Source organism: Dipteris shenzhenensis, chromosome 3 (genome assembly GCF_047967505.1).
Source record: "Dipteris shenzhenensis isolate YYH24624 ecotype China chromosome 3, Dip_SZ_1.0, whole genome shotgun sequence".
NCBI classification, from domain to species: Eukaryota; Viridiplantae; Streptophyta; class Polypodiopsida; order Gleicheniales; family Dipteridaceae; genus Dipteris; species Dipteris shenzhenensis.
Window position 1 is genome coordinate 3535202 of NC_141598.1, and position 18454 is coordinate 3553655.

Consider the following 18454-nt stretch of genomic DNA (forward strand, 5'->3'; position numbering starts at 1 on the left):
CCCTAAGCCTCATTCATCTCCATCATGTGTCAAACCTCACCAATACACTAGGAAGTGACTCAGATTGGTGAAGCAGAAGCCACATCCGACATCAACATGGTTGAAGGGACCACCACCAACACTATTGGTGTGGAGAAGAAAAAATTGGAGTTAAAAGACACAGAGACTCTAGATGAATCTACTAAGCGGGATGGAGAAGGGCAAGTCACCCCAAAACCAGATACAGTAAGAATGGAGGGACAAGACAAGTACAATACACAAGATAAAGGAGAGGCCACTCAAATGACTCAAATTTTGGCTCAGACAGTGGGAGCACATAGCAAGAGAGACTTATTGCAAATCCAAAGATAGAGAAGGATGTCCCTAAGGGCCCTACAAGTCCAACAAAGCTTGGAGGAGGCTGCAACAAAGGTTAGAAAATTGTAGTAGCAAAAGCACAAAAAGAGGCTCAAACCACAATTGCCACATCTGAAGCATTAAGCTTGGGCAATACCTTTGTGCCTCTATTAGGTATAGAAACCTTTGTAGCTAGTCTACACAAGGGATGACCATGCAAGAGACACCATTGGTCCCAATGGCCTTAGATGCCCAAACCAATATGAGGTGTTATGAGATGGGGGTGCTTCTGCAATTCTAGGATCCTCTTCCATCTCAGATGGGAAAGAAGGAAGCTCCAAGAAAGTTTAATTGCTCATCCTTAGAAGCTGCTAGGGAGGTACCTTACTTTCCCCCTCTATGATATGTAGTGCCAGGAGAGGGAATTAACCCTCTCTTCTACTGGGAAGATCTAGCCAATCAAGAGGTTGTTGCTACAAGAGTCATCCTTGAAAGAAGCTTACAGAACCCAATATCTTGCCAATACATTGATCCATCCGTAGGCTTTAGTTTACCAGCACCATAAGCATGCTAAATACACAAGGGATCTAAAGGACTAGTACAATTAAATAGTCAAGCTTATTGAAGACGTGGAGAAGGAGACTAGTAACAAGATTGCTCAGTTACAAATAGAACACAATGAGCTCTAGCTTAACCATGACAGCTCGCACAACCCAACATCTTGCCAATACATTGATCCCTCCACATGCTATAGTTTAGGAGCACCACAAGCATGCTAGATACACAATGGAGCTAAAGGACTAGTACAATTAGATAGTCGATCTTATTGAAGACATGCACAGAAGGAGACTAATAACAAGCTCGCTCGCTTACAAACAGAGCACAACGAGCTCTAACTTGACCATGACCTCTTGTTACATCAATACAATGAGGCCATGGGTTCCCTCAATTTGGCTCAAGAAACAATAGTTTCCCAATAGAAGTTAATGGTGGATCCAAAAGAACAACTAAAGACGTTGACTGGAGTGCACACTGAGTTGTAGCAAATTAAGATGGAGAACAAAGTGCTACACCAAAGTGTGGCCATGCTCAAACAAATTCAAGCCCTATTTTAGGACTTGGAGCACCCCATTCTTCCCCTTAGGGGATCATGATGATGAAGGAGACACTGCAAGACAAGGGAAATGCCACTTTGTTCATGTTACCTTTGTGACTAGCTTAGTCAAAGCCACCACATACTCAGGCAAGGTAGATGTAGGAATTGAAGATCAAGCCACTGCCCAAATAGTTTCGTTGTTCGATCTCGAGTCTTAGATACATGCAAGGGTTAGTCATTTTGATGTCAATTTATCGACTTCTCTGATAAGGAAACAGAAATTGGCATTCTACATTAGAAAGCTTACAAGTAAACTCTAGAAACCTACTAGGTGCAAATGGATTAATAACATAAAAATTAGCTTAATTAGAAGAATGAATTGAAAGAGATAAAGGTAGAGTATTTGCCAGCTGATGATTATGCAAAACAATATAGAATAGGCTTATAAAAAATGGAAAACCTTTGTGGACCATGTGCAAAACTCAACAATTGTCAATATAGTTATTGCATTGAAAATGTATCAAATGGATGTTCATCATTTTATAAAAATTTCTTAATAAATACACATACATAACACATGCAAAGGTTGCTAGGTTTAAGGACAAGAAAAGCTAGTCTAAAGATTGTAAAATTGACTTTATTGTTTGAATGAGCACCAATTTCATCGAACGTTAGAGAATACATATTCAATTTATCAATATGAATTTTCAACCACTATAATTGGATCCATTAATTTACATTAAAAATACACAAGAATACATTGTTCTTAAATATGTATGCATGAGGAAAATTCAATAATTATATGTTCAAATAGCCAATTTATCTTAGAAGTCATGATCAAGCTCACAATACAATTTAACATGAAAGATATGGGTTAAGTATATGATTTTCTTAGAAGAGAGAGAGAGAAATAGGTGCCAATTGTCAATGTATTGGGAGCTCAAAGTTTTATCATTGAAAAAACATCAAACATAGATTCTCATCAATATGTATAGATACTTCTGAAGTCTCAGTTATTGAAGATTACTAGGACATATATATCATGTGTAGTTCGTGTCTCCCAACAAATTCTTGCAAGACCCTAAGACATCTCTTATAAAAGTTCCCTCAAATACATTAATGGATTGAGATATGATAGATCATTAAATCACCATTCCTTCAAGTGCATCCATGTAAACTACGTAAGAGATGCACAAGTGAATATTCATTCACAATTGGATTAGTATTGAGGGGTTTTTTCTCAATGCACTCTTAAAATAAGATGGGAAAGATTGAGTGGCTTGAGAATGTAGAAATAATGCTTTATTTCATAGATTCATATGAGTAGAAACTGAAATGTACAACGTTGCTTGAGAAAAATAAACATAGGATTAAGAGGCCAAGATGCCCGCCCCTTCCCAAACCCACTCCCTTTATCTAGGATCATTCATTCCAAAGGGATGCAGACCAAGGTATTAAAATACATCTTATCAATACCTTCCAAACATGAGACCAAACTGTAAGCATAAAACTATGTACAAGGCATGAGATGAACCCTATGGATAAGTAATGTACATAAAAAATGTCTCAACAGATTGCCTAGCTATGGGTACTCAAGAGCACTCCAACCCTGAGGGAAGGTGCCTTCACAATTATCATTGTTTTCCAACATTGGCAACACTTAGCTAGTGCTTCAAACAATAAGAATGCTAGTTCAACAAAACTGTAAGAAACTCTTTCCCTACTGGTAAGTGTTGTAGAAGGAAAACTCAATGGTTACCAAAATCTTCAACAAATCACTTACTCTTAAAAAGTATTCATGGTTTTAAGGACATGGATTTTCTAGTATTCATTTCCAACTGACAACAATGTACGAGGGGTAGTAAAGGTTAAGTTGTACATCACTTACACAATTTGTTACTTCAAACTTTAGAGCCTTACTATGCTTTAATACTACAAAATTTTGTTTTCAAATGTAATATTTTTCAAAAGTGAAAAAAAAATTCTAATAAGCCTCTTGCTATCAAGTGTATTTTAAGAGGATGAATTGTAATTCTTATTGATATGTGGTCTAAAGACACAAAATGTCTCAAATAGACCTTATCCCTAATGAGAATTTATTTGAATCCTTTTAAGCCTAATGCAATCAATGTACCATCATTGTATAATTCATTGTGAGATAGAAAATCTACTTTCCTTTTTGAAAATTAAAGGGATAATAGTAATAATTATTTTTTAAAATGAAAGTGATAATAGTGATAGAAGAGTCAACATATGACATTGAAATAATCCTTTCACACCGCAAAGGATTCATTTAAATGAGCCTTAGGTCCAAGTATATTATTCTCAAGGGGAATTGATGGAGCCTTAACTCCAAATATACTAATTCTTAAATGGAACAAATGTGAAATGTTTGGATAACTTATAATGGAGACATTATCAGCTTCATTAATTATGTGACCCTAACAAGAATTAGAGTGGTGTGTAAAATTAAACCATGAATCATGAGCGGGAAGTGGCTAGTGGGGATTTCACTATTGGTTTTGCAAAGATACACACATTAAGTTTCATGAAGGATACACCTTTCAAGGAGATTTGTATGTCAAATTCATGTGATGTTTAAGTGTGCTTGGTGAAGCACATTGGGGTTTTTTCCTATTAGTCTACAAATTTTGAGATTCAACAATACATAGATATATTTGTGGTAATAAGCTTGTGCTTATGACTACAAGGAATCTTAAGTATTTGTTAAAGAAGTAGTTTGGTGTGTATGTGCTCAACATGGAACCTTGAAATGCAAGGAGGGATATGTAGAAGTTGTTGCAATAATTTGGAAACATAGGGAATTTGACAATGGAATTGAGTTTGATAAAGGTTGTGAAGGAACTTCCCCTATGCTTTCGTTAAAAGGGGATGTAGGATGTGTACTTATTATACGGATCCAAATGTTTTATAAAACATCTTTGGATAGAATTAAGGGTGCCAAAGACTTCGTAGACATAAACTTGAGATCAAGCATCATTATGAAGATTAAACAAGGACATGAGCAAAAACCATTTTTCAAGATAGGGAGGAGAAATTATAAGGTTGAAAGTCATGCCATGTGGGCTGACCAATGTGCCAATAATAGTAGAACATCTAATGGATGAGATCCTTACACCCTATTTTTATTCAAATTTGCAAGTCCTCTTTGATGATATCCTAATATATAGTTTGGAAAAAGGATCGGTTTTACTTTTTGTACAGAAAGAATGCAAGCTAGTATCTATTAAAGCAAGTACATGTGTTTTTGATAGCTCAAAGGATCAAATATTTAGGCCATACCATAATGCTAAAGATGTTATGATTCGATCCCAATAAATTGTAAAATTATTGGTGGGTACATAAAATCAATAATATTTCTTGAACTAACTTGTCCTCAAAAAGATTAATTGTGACAATTATGCAAGAATGGCTACTAAAGTTGTTGATGTACTAACAAAAGTTCCATTTATATTAAATAATAAGGAACAACCAACTAGTATTGAGTTAAAGATAGGCCTCCCATTGAGACAATTGTGCAAGTGGTTTGCCTAAAATTCTCACAACAATTTGTATTGATGCTTATGTAGCTAGAAGAGTATTGGGTATGAGCTTTAACTTATCAATGGAGTTGTAATAAATGGTAGCAAAAAATTTCATGAGAAAGAACAATTTCATTCCATGCCTCTATAAAAGATGATAGCCAAAACTTTCATGAGAAAATAAATAAATCAAGCTACTCATGGTAAGTAGATGTTAAAAATTGTCACCATCACAAATTAGAATAAGGAAAAATAATAAAACACTTAGATACTCCTATTCAAATCCTACTCTTCCCCTTAGCAAAAGTGAAGTTAAAAATTGTGCATGTGTATGACTTTGATATTGGCTGTACAAAAGAGGGAAGCGAATGGGCTTTTGTAGGATGTGGCCTCAATTAGGTTGTAGCAAGGACACACAAAAATTGGTGCATGAGATTCAAGGATTACAAACTCCTTACAGATTTTCCAAGCCTTATAGAATTTTGACGATTTGTGGTATTCATGATTCACTTGGGGGGGTTGTTCAACTTATAAAAATGTAACATTGTACCTTCATTAACAGAGGGGGTTTTTAACTAGGGGATCTACATAGCAAATATATACATGAGCACATTTTAAAAATTACTTATTAAATTGGTTATAGAAGGGAGATTTGAATTCCAACCGCAATACATATAAACATGGAAGGAGATAAACAGTTATGTAAGTTTTGTGAATTTCTAAATACATGCTTGCTTGAATATGCGACATTAATTTTAAAAGAGTGACCCCTTGGGATGGTTTTGTTTTATGTCTAGGAAGGATATATCACATCCTTTTCTGTCTCAAATTATAGCATTTCCAAGGACATGCACAAATAGTTGTGGTCACATCAATTTGAATAATACTTTGATAGAATCAAGAAAGTGCTTATTGGATAGGTTTTCTTGAAGGATGTGATAAGCTTTATGATGGAATGTGGGCTTTATGATGGAATGTGGACTTTGCTTACAAATGGGATTAGTAGTTTGTTACCTATGTGTTTGCTACAACCTCTACTCAAAGTACTGTCTTTCATTCTGTTTAGCAATATCTCATATATATGTAAGTCATGGGACAATGATTGCATTATATAGAATCTTGTTAGGGTTTGACCAAGCATATAGGTTCAAAGTTTCACTTTTTGAGTCTCTTTATTGATGGATGTATAAGCTACTAGCCACTGTAATTGATAGCCCAATTAAAAATCAAAGTGTTATGGATGGATTGGAAAACATCAGTTCTATGTTACAATTGGCACAATATAATCTACATCAGGCTCAAGCTATAGGATGGGCTATATAACACACACTTTTTCAACTTTTTCACCCTTTACACCTTCACGTTTTGTACTTGGAGAAGTACTTTATTGGAGCAACATAATGGACACATTCCTCAAGTAAATGTTTTTGCTTTAGCTAAGTTTGAGCAATAAGCTGGCTCTAGGTTGTGTTGCATGCAACCTACTGCTCAAACCAAAAATTGAAGTGAACACAACTAGAAACACCATATTATCAAGCTTCCATTTCTATTAGATTTTAATCTTATTTTAATATTTATATTATTATTGATTGATGGTTTAATTGATTATATGTGTTAAATATTACTAATGTAAATACTTGAATGTTTATACTTTGAATTCTAATTTATAAATATATACTTTTTTTGTTTATTAGTTTATTGACATACATATCCTTATGCATTCCTATTTACCAAAAAATTTGTAAAACATCGTCTTATATTTTTCTTTCATTTCTTAATTTAATTTCTTGAGGTGAGAAAGTTGTTGTAATGCACCCAACCTCTTGTACACTGAACATCTTACTCAAATCAATAAAAATTCTTAATTTGAGCAAACGGTTGGCTCTAGGATGTATTCCACGCACCTTGTTGCTCAAACAAGACATTGAAGTTTCAAGGGGGAGGGGAAACGAGACATTGAAGTGAATACAACTAAAAACATAATACTCTCAAATTTTCATTTCTATTGCGCATTATCCGATTTTATTATTTATATTATTATTAGTTGATAGTTTGAATGATAATATGTATCAAATATTACTAATCTAAATACTACAATGTTTTGTACTTTATAACTTTTGGGCTTATAAGTTTATTGTAATTCTTAACCTTAGGCATTCATGTTTAAACACACAAAAGTTGTAAAACATCAAATTATTATTTCTTATGTTTTCCTTTCATTCCTTACAAAATCACATGAGAAGATTTCGAATTCAATTTCAATTACCTTAAAATATTACATGGACAAGAGTTGATCCACGACATAATGATGCAATATCCAATTGCATTAATTCAAAACAAGAAGCCTCATTAAAATAAAAATTCTTGAACATTACACCACAAAAAACCCTTCAATATTGCCACCCTTTCATTTGTAATTTCGGCAAAAGGGCAAGCCATACTTGCTTTGGAAGAGGGACCTTTTCATAGTTCTTTAAGGCCTTGCTACCACTAAAATATTCACTCACTCTTATTACTTGCTACCATTGCACTCAAGCATTTGCTATTTCGAGGACCAAGGGTGGCCCCTCCTCTATCCTCCCTCTCCCTCTCCTCTCCCTCCGCTCTCCCCTCCGATGTCCTTCCTTTCCCTCTCTCCTCACCTATTCTCCCTCTACCTCTCCTCTCCCCTTCCTCCCTCTTCTCTCCCGCTCCCTCTCCACTCCCTCTCTCTCCCCTTCCTTCCTCTCATCTCTCCCTTCCTCCCCTTCCTCCTTACCTCCATCACTACAACAACCATTACTAATGTAGATCATGCCATTGGCGAGGAGGAAATTCTCTTGAAAATATCCAAACATGCAATGCACATGCCAAAATTCAGATCACCGCAACAAGAGCTCATTTGGTTGCGTGTTTGGCGATCTAGATTCTAGAACGTCACACTGGCAATGTGGGCTTGATGGCAGAGGTCGGCTTTATATTTATAGATCCGTCGGTTGGTAGACAGTTCTGCCTCCAATAGCTTCTGGAGACTACTCCAAGACCGTCGCCCCTACTCATCCCTTGAGCTTACCTACTTTGTACTAATAATTATCTCTACTTTATACTAATAATTATCTCTGTATGAATTTCCAAGATTATCCTAGGTATCCATCAAAGCTCTGAACATTATCCATCAAAATCTCAAAGGTAGTCCATACTATTCAAGGCACTTCGACGCATCGCTGAATGAACACTTGGTGCAAGTTTCAAGATTGTGAAGCTTAGTTGTGACAAGCATTTATATACCACTTAGTTGTAGCCATACCATCAAGGAATGGTGATAGCCTTGTCGCCATTTGTGCCAAATCAACATGTCCCATAAGAGTCTTATCCTAAAGGTATGTCAAGATGATAATTCACTAAATAATGCTCAAGCCAAGGACATGTTTCGGAAGTCATCTTGCAAACTAGGACAAAGCGTAGAGGGACCAAGGTATAGCAATTGATTACAAAGGAATGAGAGGAAATTGAAAGTTCCAAAGGTTGTCAAGGTGCATGGATTCATAATAGCAAGATTTATAACTTGCTAGAATGCAGGGATTTCTAAACTGGTTGAAAAATTATTTTTGTTGTTTGTTAGTTTGTAACACTTTGTGATCTCGGAAAATGATTCTAAGATGCATACAACCCGAGAGACTACAATGCTTTGAGAATGTGTATCCATTCCAATGATTGGAAACTAAAATTAAGCATCCATTCATTGCTACAATGACCATGTGCTTGCATTGTAGTGTTTTAAACTAAGACTGCAACATTGTATGTGTATCCTTTGAAAGGATGGGATATGTACGTTCTTTTGCGATGATAGGAACTCAAGTACATAGTTATAGGTAGAGCCCACACCATTGAATTGATAGGTATACTACTTCCATATGCAAAATGAGCTTACAGACATGTACATCCAATGCAATAAAAATGGTTGCAATAGTTTAAGGGATAGCATATTGATGCAGAACAACAGGTGAGCAATGGTAGATATAGTCCATCATAAATTCAATATTGAACGCCTCTACTGCAAGGATGAGAAACGGATTGCTTAAAGAAATAGGAATGCATAAGCATTTCACAAATTAAAAACTAAAGTCCTCCATTACATACATCAAAATATCCTCACGAGGTACAGCATTTCACATGACCATTTTTGCATATCTTGGCTTAAAAATTTCAGAGGGGAGGGGGGTGCAAGGGGGCACAATTTAACGTAGGTTGTGAGGAAAAAAGGCATTCGATGGTTCAACATCTGTGATTAGTAACACCTGGGGGGGAAGAGGGAGGGGGGGAGGGGGGACGGGAGGGGGGGGGGGGTTCTCCATGCCATAGGCAGAAATGCAAAATCATACGAGGCAGGCCAGAGACAAATGAAACGTCACCAACTTGGCTGCCTGTTGAGTAAACAGAGAGATGTATCCTCTCTATGACAAATACAAGTTTTGTATAGAACAAAAAATGCAATTTTCAGCACAAAAACTGAACAGCTTTAAAGAGCACCTGTAACCAACCTTGCTATCACACAATGCTGGGCGCCTCACCATACCAATTGCAAGTGGCCCGTTGCCATCGCGTTCGTATGCAGTCCACCAATGGAGCGTGTTGTGCAGGTTCGTCCTTGGACACACCCTCCGACTTATTTAAATCCATAGTAGTTTCCCTCCCACTTCCCCTGTCGGCGGGTGTTGCCTTGTAATCCATCATAAATTCCTGGGGGGTCCACTTAGGAGGCACCGTCACCCTTAACTTGGTCAAACGGGGACATTGTTGAGCAGACTCCCAAGCCGATAAGAAGCTGTTACCTACAGTTTTTGCAATGCCATTAAAATGATATATCTCAAACTGTTTCTTCCCCAACACTGCATCTGGATCTTTCAATCCTCCACTGCTTTTTTCAATCTGGTGCAATGCTTGCCAAAGCTCATTCCACACCACAATCTCACTGCTGCAAAGAGTTTCAAGCATGTCTTGGGCCATGTTGATATTCATGTCATGAAGCACTTGCTGCAGTGCTTCAGCACTAATGAAGCCACCTCCACCACTCTGGTCATGAGAATCAAAAGCTTGGCGTATGTGAGTCTCTCTATCTTCCAACTCATTCTCTTCTTGGACATTACGCTGTAAAGCAAACAAGACGGTGTAATGTGTTTCACTGCCTATAACCCAAATAGGCCACTTGGGGCATTTCAAAAACTGCCCAACTTTGCAAAGATTCGATGCCTCCAAAAGTGTGAGGAATCCAACTTCCACATTTGCAGGGATCCCTTTCAAACACATTCCCCCACCTAAATCCATGTTCCCATCAAAAACATTGGAAACAGCTTTTCCAGATATCAAAAGATTCACTATCTCCTGCAAAATATGGATATTAAAGTCACAGGGAGGAGCGAAAAATGAGCTCATCTTAAAAAATGCTTGCACTTAAATCAGTCATCCAACCACAGGACAAGATTGTGTATCTCGTACAACTACATCAAAAAGCTACAGATCCACAAAACCAAACTCTCAAGCGTGCTTGAAAAACGATTGCTCCAATCCTAGCCAAACTAACAAGGCCTTCTATAAAGCTTTCCACATCTTGGACTATCAACACTACTATTCCAACTCACCAAGCAAAAGAGCCCACGATGTTTGTAGCTCCTAGACTATCATGGTAAGACACTTGATGGCAAAAGGTGTATGGATCTACAATAGAGATGCACAACAATAAGCACATAAGGTGGGTAGTTAGTTATGAAAGCAGCTGGCCAAGTAGGCATCAAACAAGATCACTTGTAGATGGTGTCATGACTCATTTGGGCGGTCACGGCCCTATATGAAAGAGTCATAGGTAGAGTACACACTACGAAAGACATGTATGATGAGGTGAATAGCACCGTTGGTGTGAAGCATAGAAGTCCTCTATCCCTACCCCTTCAAACACTACATTATGAGCTGGCTTCTTTTGTTAACAATCTGGGAGGCCAAGGATCATAGTACCTCAAACACAGCAGAGGGTTTGTTGAAACATCATGCAGATTTACATGCATTTTGTGACATCAAAATCATGAAGGTCAACCTTCTAAAGTCAAATTCATGATCTTCAACACTAGCAAGCCCACCTATGACCTCACCCATTCACCTTGGCAAAAGAGATTGACCAGAGGATATGTGAGGTTCAAAGAGAGTGTAGCTTCCTTTTTCCTAGATTGCACACCCTACATTACCTAATCACAAAGCTAGGGACATGATGGAAGCAATCAGCTACCGGACGACCATGTTTGGCACATGATAGTCGAGCATATGGGATACTGATTGAGATGCATATAAATGGCATCACAGTCAAAGGGCCAAAAATTGGGCACGGTTCCGAGGATCAGCTTCACAATAGATCACGTTTTCAAAACAAACCAAACGTAAAGAAGGGAAGAGTAGGATCTCAGTGAGTCTACTATTACTTTATGGATTTTAGTAAGGCATTTCACAAAGTACCATGTACTTGATTGATCACGAGACAGGTCCTCGCCAGCAAATGTTAATAACGATTTTCTTCTTCCTTTCTTTTTCCTTTTTTCTCAGGTCAAATTCACAAAAACATTTAGACGCCTAAACCAATTCTGCAAACATTCCAGCATGGAAGTAAATAAGCATAATACACCAATCAGAATTGGCACAAGAAAGAAGTGATATAAATGTTTATTGAAGCGATACTGAGCCCCAGATTCCGAGTTCAAATTGGTGTATAAGATAGGATACTAGGGGATTCAAAAACAATATTGAGACGATTCAAAGCCCATTATGGCAGCCAGGGCTTTACATAAAAGAATATCCATATCCGGAACTGGAAGATAGAATCCTTGCTACAGCCCCTGGTTCACCAACAAAGAAAACACTTAAGATGCCCTAAACAATTCTGCAAACATACCAGCATGGAAGTAAATATGCACAATACCAACGGAAACTGGCACAGGAAAGAAGTGAAGTAAATGTGTATTGAACAACACCAAGCCCTAGATTGCGACTTTGAATTTGGGTACAAAAAGGATACAAACACACAAAAACTAGGATACTAGGGGTCTTTGTATTTAAAAAAAGAGGCATTACCAAAGCCCATTATGCCTCGGGTGACCAAAAAACATGTCTTGCCAGGTCGAAATGCAATGAAATGTTTCTTGCAAAAAAGTTTTGCCGAAACACATCACTTCCAAACAAAATGTCTAGAGATCCCGCCACTGAGAAAATGCCGCCTACAACTCTTTTCCTTTGCCATTTCAGCTCCATCTTGCCTCTCTTTCCTCTTTCAACTCACCTCTCCTTCCTTGCCTCTCAGCCACTATTGGGCCTGACCTTCGTGTGGACACTGCGGGTCCTTCTGACCTGTTGAAGAGTTTGAGGCTTTTGGAAGCCCAAGCTGCCTGTTTTGGACAGCCACCTAGTTCACCCCTCATATCTTCCCTATTTTGGGCAAAGTTTACATATAAGAAGGTCCACGTGAAATTGGAAAATAAAGACCAACAAGAATGAAGGAAGAAAGTCACACCAGCCCAACATTTTCATAATCGACACTTGAAATTTTAAAAAATAGCCCCATGCAATTCTTTTGGCTGGATGGTCCAAAACTTATATACACAAGATCAAAAGGATGAATATGAATCAAAAGTTTATTTATGCCAGCAATGAGAGAAAAGGCAATGACACACTGGATTATGACCAAGAAACCAACTGCCATCCCCAACTAGTGAAGATGCATTCCCCACTCTTGCAAACCTTTGGCATTCACCAAGGAAGGGGACAATTTCCTCCCTATTTTGTCTGTCCATCCCTTTACAGCCCCGTATTTACAGTTGCGCTCTGTCATTGTAAATTACCAGCACGCCAGTGGCGTTGGAATGCAGATAAAGAACCTTGTAGAAACTGTTAATGTAGGTGAATCAAGCTAAGTAGCTTTACCTAGATTTTCCTTTTGTCAGACATCGAGTCTCCCATGGAATTCGATAAATCCTTCACAAATAATCTGATTTAATGTTGACAACTGGATGCTGTGAACAGGATTTGGAGACAGAGATGATAGTGGCATATAGCACTAGAGAAGACGCGTAGAAATAAAACTGTTACCCTTCATTTGACAGCTTTCGCTAGAGCTACTATGATCTCAAATCAGTAACAGCAAATCACGGACATTCACCAGATGCTAAAACGGACCACACCTCCAAGCAGCCTACTTCTATGATCCTTGACATACAAAGCGATGCAGAATCAGTTAGAATCATCAATCACAAACAAATGGAATCCGGCCAGAAGGCATTATCGCTCTCAATAGAAGGAATAACAAGATAAGTAGCTGAGTGACAGAACAAAACTCAGCCTTAGTTGAAGATGGAGTACAACAAAGCTTAGACATATAGAGATGAAAACCCACAAATGCTTCACAAAGGCAAAGGAAGAAGTAAGGGAATGCCGTGCAACAGCTGGTTCAATCTAAATTGCAAAGAAGCCAGAGAGGCCTATGAATTAGCAACAAAAGAGGAAAATCCACAAAGCGAAAAGGACTACATAATCTATACTATATTAACGAGGCTATTCAGTTATGACCATGGAATGAATGTGAGCCGTTAGATCTAAGTTGATGAATGGAAACCCTTAGATTAAAATCAGTTATGAAAGCTGCATCTCGAATTTTGAGCCACTGCCAAGGTGCACCCTTGATCAAAGGGATCCATCTGGTAAGAGGCGCATCGGTACTCAGGTTATCATATTGGGATTGCCCTTTGACAAATCTGCTTTGTAATAAGTCTGTATGCACTTAAATCCATGATATCCTCATTTCATTGAGGTTACAACCGACTTATATCGGGATGAACAGATGCAGAGAATGAAGAAATGCTGCTGCGAGCAAAAGTAATTGAGAAAGTCGTTGAAGATGAGAGTATTTCTGGTTGCTCATTATATTATTTGGCCTTTACAATGGGTTTTCACTTATCGTGACGGCCTGGAGAGAGATACTAACTGTGTAATTCAGTAGTCCTGTGCAGGTATACAGAATGGATAGTCCTAAACACACAATTGATTGTGATTTTTGCTGATGGAGGAGAAGAAAAGGTAGCATATCGGCCAGAAAACAAGAGTACTATAGGCAAAACAGAGAGTGGTGATTCATTCAAAAACTGGTTGCGGTCTGATGCAAGTCTTGCGACATGGGCCACACCCACTTCTCCATGCTTGATTCTACTTTTCCCTGCTACACCTTGCTTTTCTGTAATTTGCCCGGATGATGACATTGAACGACCCCTGTTGCCCATTTATTGTTGTGGCCGAATTGGATTCACAAAACCCACTTTGAAAAGGTCCGTATTGTTTGAACATAGTCCAAATACCAATTTGTTCTTACCGCAACCTGTAAATCAAATTCCATAAAATTTGCACCTCCTCACAAGAAACGATATTCTTCTCTATAATACAAGGTTTCGGCTCAATTTCTCAGGACCGTGCATAGTTGTCGCGAAGGTCTTGCCATGGAACGCAGAGAGAAGACCTGACAGGAAGTTTTGTTCGTTCAGTTGGGATGAGAATTCACTCCTATTACAATTGAAGGACGCCCTGCCTGATTTCTATGGAGGTGATATACTTTGTCAACACAATCATCAACCCTTCGGAGTAGGAAGTTGTTGCTACGAATTTGCAGGAGATGTTCAATTGCGTTGTTGTTGCACAAAATGTTATTGAATTGTTGTGCTTGGAAAGCATATAATTTTGCATGTTTTGATTCCGCGGTGAGGAAATGATCTAGGAGGGATAGGAACGGGTAGGTTGTAGCAAAAGCAAATAGCCAATAAAGGTTGTTCCTTGGAATCAGATATCACAAAGTAGAACGAATTAAGGGTAGCTAAGCACGCTAGGGGGTCAGAATTTCGTGCCCTGGCTAACACCTCAGTTTTCGCAATTGCAGAGGGTCAATTGGCCTGTTTGTCTGCTCATGAAGTTGCTTTCAGCTCTCCAATCCAGTAAGAATAGTATAGTTGTGGAAAAAATCCATAGGAAAAAATCCAAGTCTTCAACCAAACAAGAGTGAAACAATTCAGGCTTAACATAATGTTTTGGGGAAAGGGGCTTGTCAGGGATGAAGAACCACTTTGATAATTGACTCCCTTCCTCTAGAAAACTATGTATTGGAATAGAACAATTGTAGATCGAGTAACAATTCAGAGAGGAGAAGATAAGCTGTGCCAAATTTTATTAGGATGAAAGGCGTTGCTATTTGTAGTGAAGGAAAGTCTCATGCTCCCTAGTGGCCGAGAAGGCAATGATAGATTTACAAGTCAATCACGTCTAATTGGATCTAGAAGGCTTACAATCTAGGCAGATTGCAAACCACTCCAACAGCTGATATGGTGAGGCATCTAGAAAATCAAGGTGGAGCAAGTGGCACGTATAAAGAAGTCGAAAAGACTCTCAAACAAATGACTAGCCAACAAAAGATACCAACAGCCTGAGATGTCATTGCTTATGAATGCAACTCACAATCAAGTAGGCAATTGATCCACGTCCCAAATGAAGAACACCTGTCACCAATAATAACCCATCTCATGATCTTCAACAGATGATTTGGATATGTGAGAGATAGGGAGAGTTCGGATCTCATAAGCTCTGGTTATGATATTCTACGTATAAGAAATTACAATCTGTTTTGTAATGATGTAGGCTCTCATAATTCATTATGAGAGCCTACAATTAGTTTTGTAATCATGTAGTCTCTCATAATTCGTTATGTGCATCTCATAAGCAAATAGGAATAAGGGACAATGCATATTGGATTATTTGAAAAGTCAATATGTTAATGAATCTCTGGTCTTAAGTTAGCCGGAGGATCAAATGTACAATTGCACGATCCCAATATGCAAAACAATCCATAACTTTACAGGTTTAAATATCACTTACAAACTGTTGCAAAAACATAAGACATGTCGTACAACTACAATATAAGATTCAAATAGTAGAGCATGAAGAAATTTGGAATTGGATGTCTTCAATGAGACCAATGCACTGCGTTGGTCAGTGAAATCTTGCCAGAAAACATTTCAAAACGTTTGTTTGCCACTCCATCCATCTTCTCCTATCAGCGCTGGCACTCAAGGATGTAGCTATTATAGATTTTTTAGGTAAGAAAATGAAAAGGCTAGGTGGATAGAGTGCCATCAAGCATTAGGAGAAGCTTGCAGGCAAGCTAGAACCAAAATCAATTTTCCCCACTTGCCAAAATGGTCGCTCCAATTCTAAGGCTGTCATGCTCTTGATTACTGGCTTGGAACCAAGTGGAGGATTGACTCACTAGCCCAGAAGGAATTTGCAGAGGCTCTAATATTCATAGCATCGGATAATGTAAGGAAGGGAAACAACAGGAAATAAAAACAGCTTCCACAGATGGGCTTCTATTGAAAGGAAGAAAAGGACATTAGACAGAACTGAAAGTCTGGTACAAAAAAGGGGACAAATGGATGGATAATTAAGGAATAGATGCCTCAAATTTTTCAAACAAAAACAATACCATTAGAGAGCTAGTGACCAAAATTCCAGACAAGATATGGTCAAAGGAGAAGATGGATTTCCATAAAAGACACCGCAACCCATTCTGATCCATGGGAGAGACTAAAATGCCTTGAAGATGAAGTTTTCCTCGGATAATGGATTGATCATCAAGCCCCGGTATCTAGAGGACACGCTAGTTACCCATGCACTAAGGATTGCCATAGGACAGATGCGAGTTTGGTCGCACCAATTGAGGATAAAGGCAGGGAGGCTGCAAGCACACCTAGAGAGCAGCAGATTTGCAGATTATGCACGCTGGCAGTAGTGGAGACAGAGAGCACTTTCTATGCATGTGCCCAACATATTATGAGATCCTAGGACTCTACCACTGCTTCTACCAGGAAGAAAGTGGATTCAAACCACCCTCCCGATTGATCCACTTCCATGATCAGGTATGCGTTGGCCTCTTTGGCCTCTTTCTAATGGAGATGTGGTGGTTCAGTGAGACTCCGTTACACCAGATCAGACAACATGAGGAGACAGCATCACGGGACACTGATCGTCGAGCCTTTGATAGCTCCAGGACACATCAGAGTAGATGATGAGGAGATAGCCGACATGAGGGCACAGCAGAGGACAGGGAGCCACAAAAGAGGACCAACGCACGCACGATAGAGGTTCAGCAAATCGCCGCTTTACTCAGAGGAGACTGATCGACCCGAGGTGTCACCATTGATACTGCCCATCGGATACAGACATCCTCAAGACCACGACCCCCACCACGACAGGAGACAGCTCGATCACTAAACATACGTGAGATCTTTGCTTACTATCAAGGAAATACCACGACTCCTAGATATGTCCTCGGAGCTTCCACACTACCTATTGTATTCTCCTAAGAGCTCTAAGAGTGTGCTTCTGAGGTTTTGAGATTATTAGCTTAGCTTAACACTCAGCAAAGGCCTTAGTCAGCCCTATCATGACAACAGAAATGATTGTTTAGTTAATTAATAATCATTAGAACCTTATTATTGTTAGGCACTAATTTGATGGTGCATTTATATGTTTGTATTTATGATCGATTAAGCGTTGTAAATAGTACTGCTAAACTATGTAACATTGGCCAATAACTAGTAATAAAGAAGTGCACACAAGTGTCTAGGTCCTCGGGGCAATAGGAAAGCGAAGGGTGCATTAGAGTGCATTGAAAGGTAGGTGCAAGAGTCATAGGCTAAGGGTAGATCTAAATGGGAAGCTGGAACATGAGTGATCTGAAGGGACATTAATGAAGGGTACACCCCTTCATTGTGATCATTCGTAGCGTTCTCTCTATCACATTGCATTCATCCACCTTCTCTCTCCTACCTTGCATGTAGGTCAAAAGAGAAACAAGTACTCTCACGAGGGCGCTCTTCCCCATTGGAGGGTGAATCGACATTCAAATTTTGTGTGCATTGCACACATAAGCATTCTTAAAAAGCTTAGAACTTCACAACCCTTTGCTTCATCCCATGGCAACTAGTATGAGCTATTATGTGGATTTACTGTCTCATAGGCCCGTGAGGCCTCCCAAAGATATTACTATAACCCTCTCTCTCTCTCTCTCTCTCTCTCTCTCTCTCTCAACTTCAAAAGAACTACAAAAGTACAAAGCTTCAAAAGAACTACAAAAGTAAGATCATCTGCACAGGATGGGCAACCAACATAAGAAAATGTCTCAGCAGATGAAAAGTGGAAGCATATTTGACCATGCAAAGGTCAACATGCAAGATTTTCAACTGTCTTTACTGAGCACTTTGCAAAATCACTGGCTGACAAGTGAAAAGAGGGTAAAGCTGGAATATTATCAAGACAACATAAATCCCACATGTTGGTCTATATACATGTCCATAGAGACACATGCTCAGCCTTATATTAGCACGCCTATCCCCCTTCTATATAGCAAGAACATAGCCAGGTTCCGTACCAG

At 38.7% G+C, this 18454-nt stretch overlaps 1 protein-coding gene across 1 annotated transcript in view; it reads right to left on the minus strand.

Annotated features, from left to right (window-relative positions):
- Nucleotides 1-9269: 9269 nt before the first annotated feature.
- The window catches only part of LOC147903240 (ubiquitin interaction motif-containing protein), a 115632-nt gene continuing 106447 nt past the window's right edge, over nucleotides 9270-18454 (minus strand). The window contains exon 7 of the mRNA XM_087373008.1: nucleotides 9270-10335. Within this exon, the coding sequence (XP_087229134.1) occupies nucleotides 9502-10335 (834 nt within the window). The 3' untranslated portion in view covers nucleotides 9270-9501. The remainder of the gene's footprint in view (nucleotides 10336-18454) is intronic.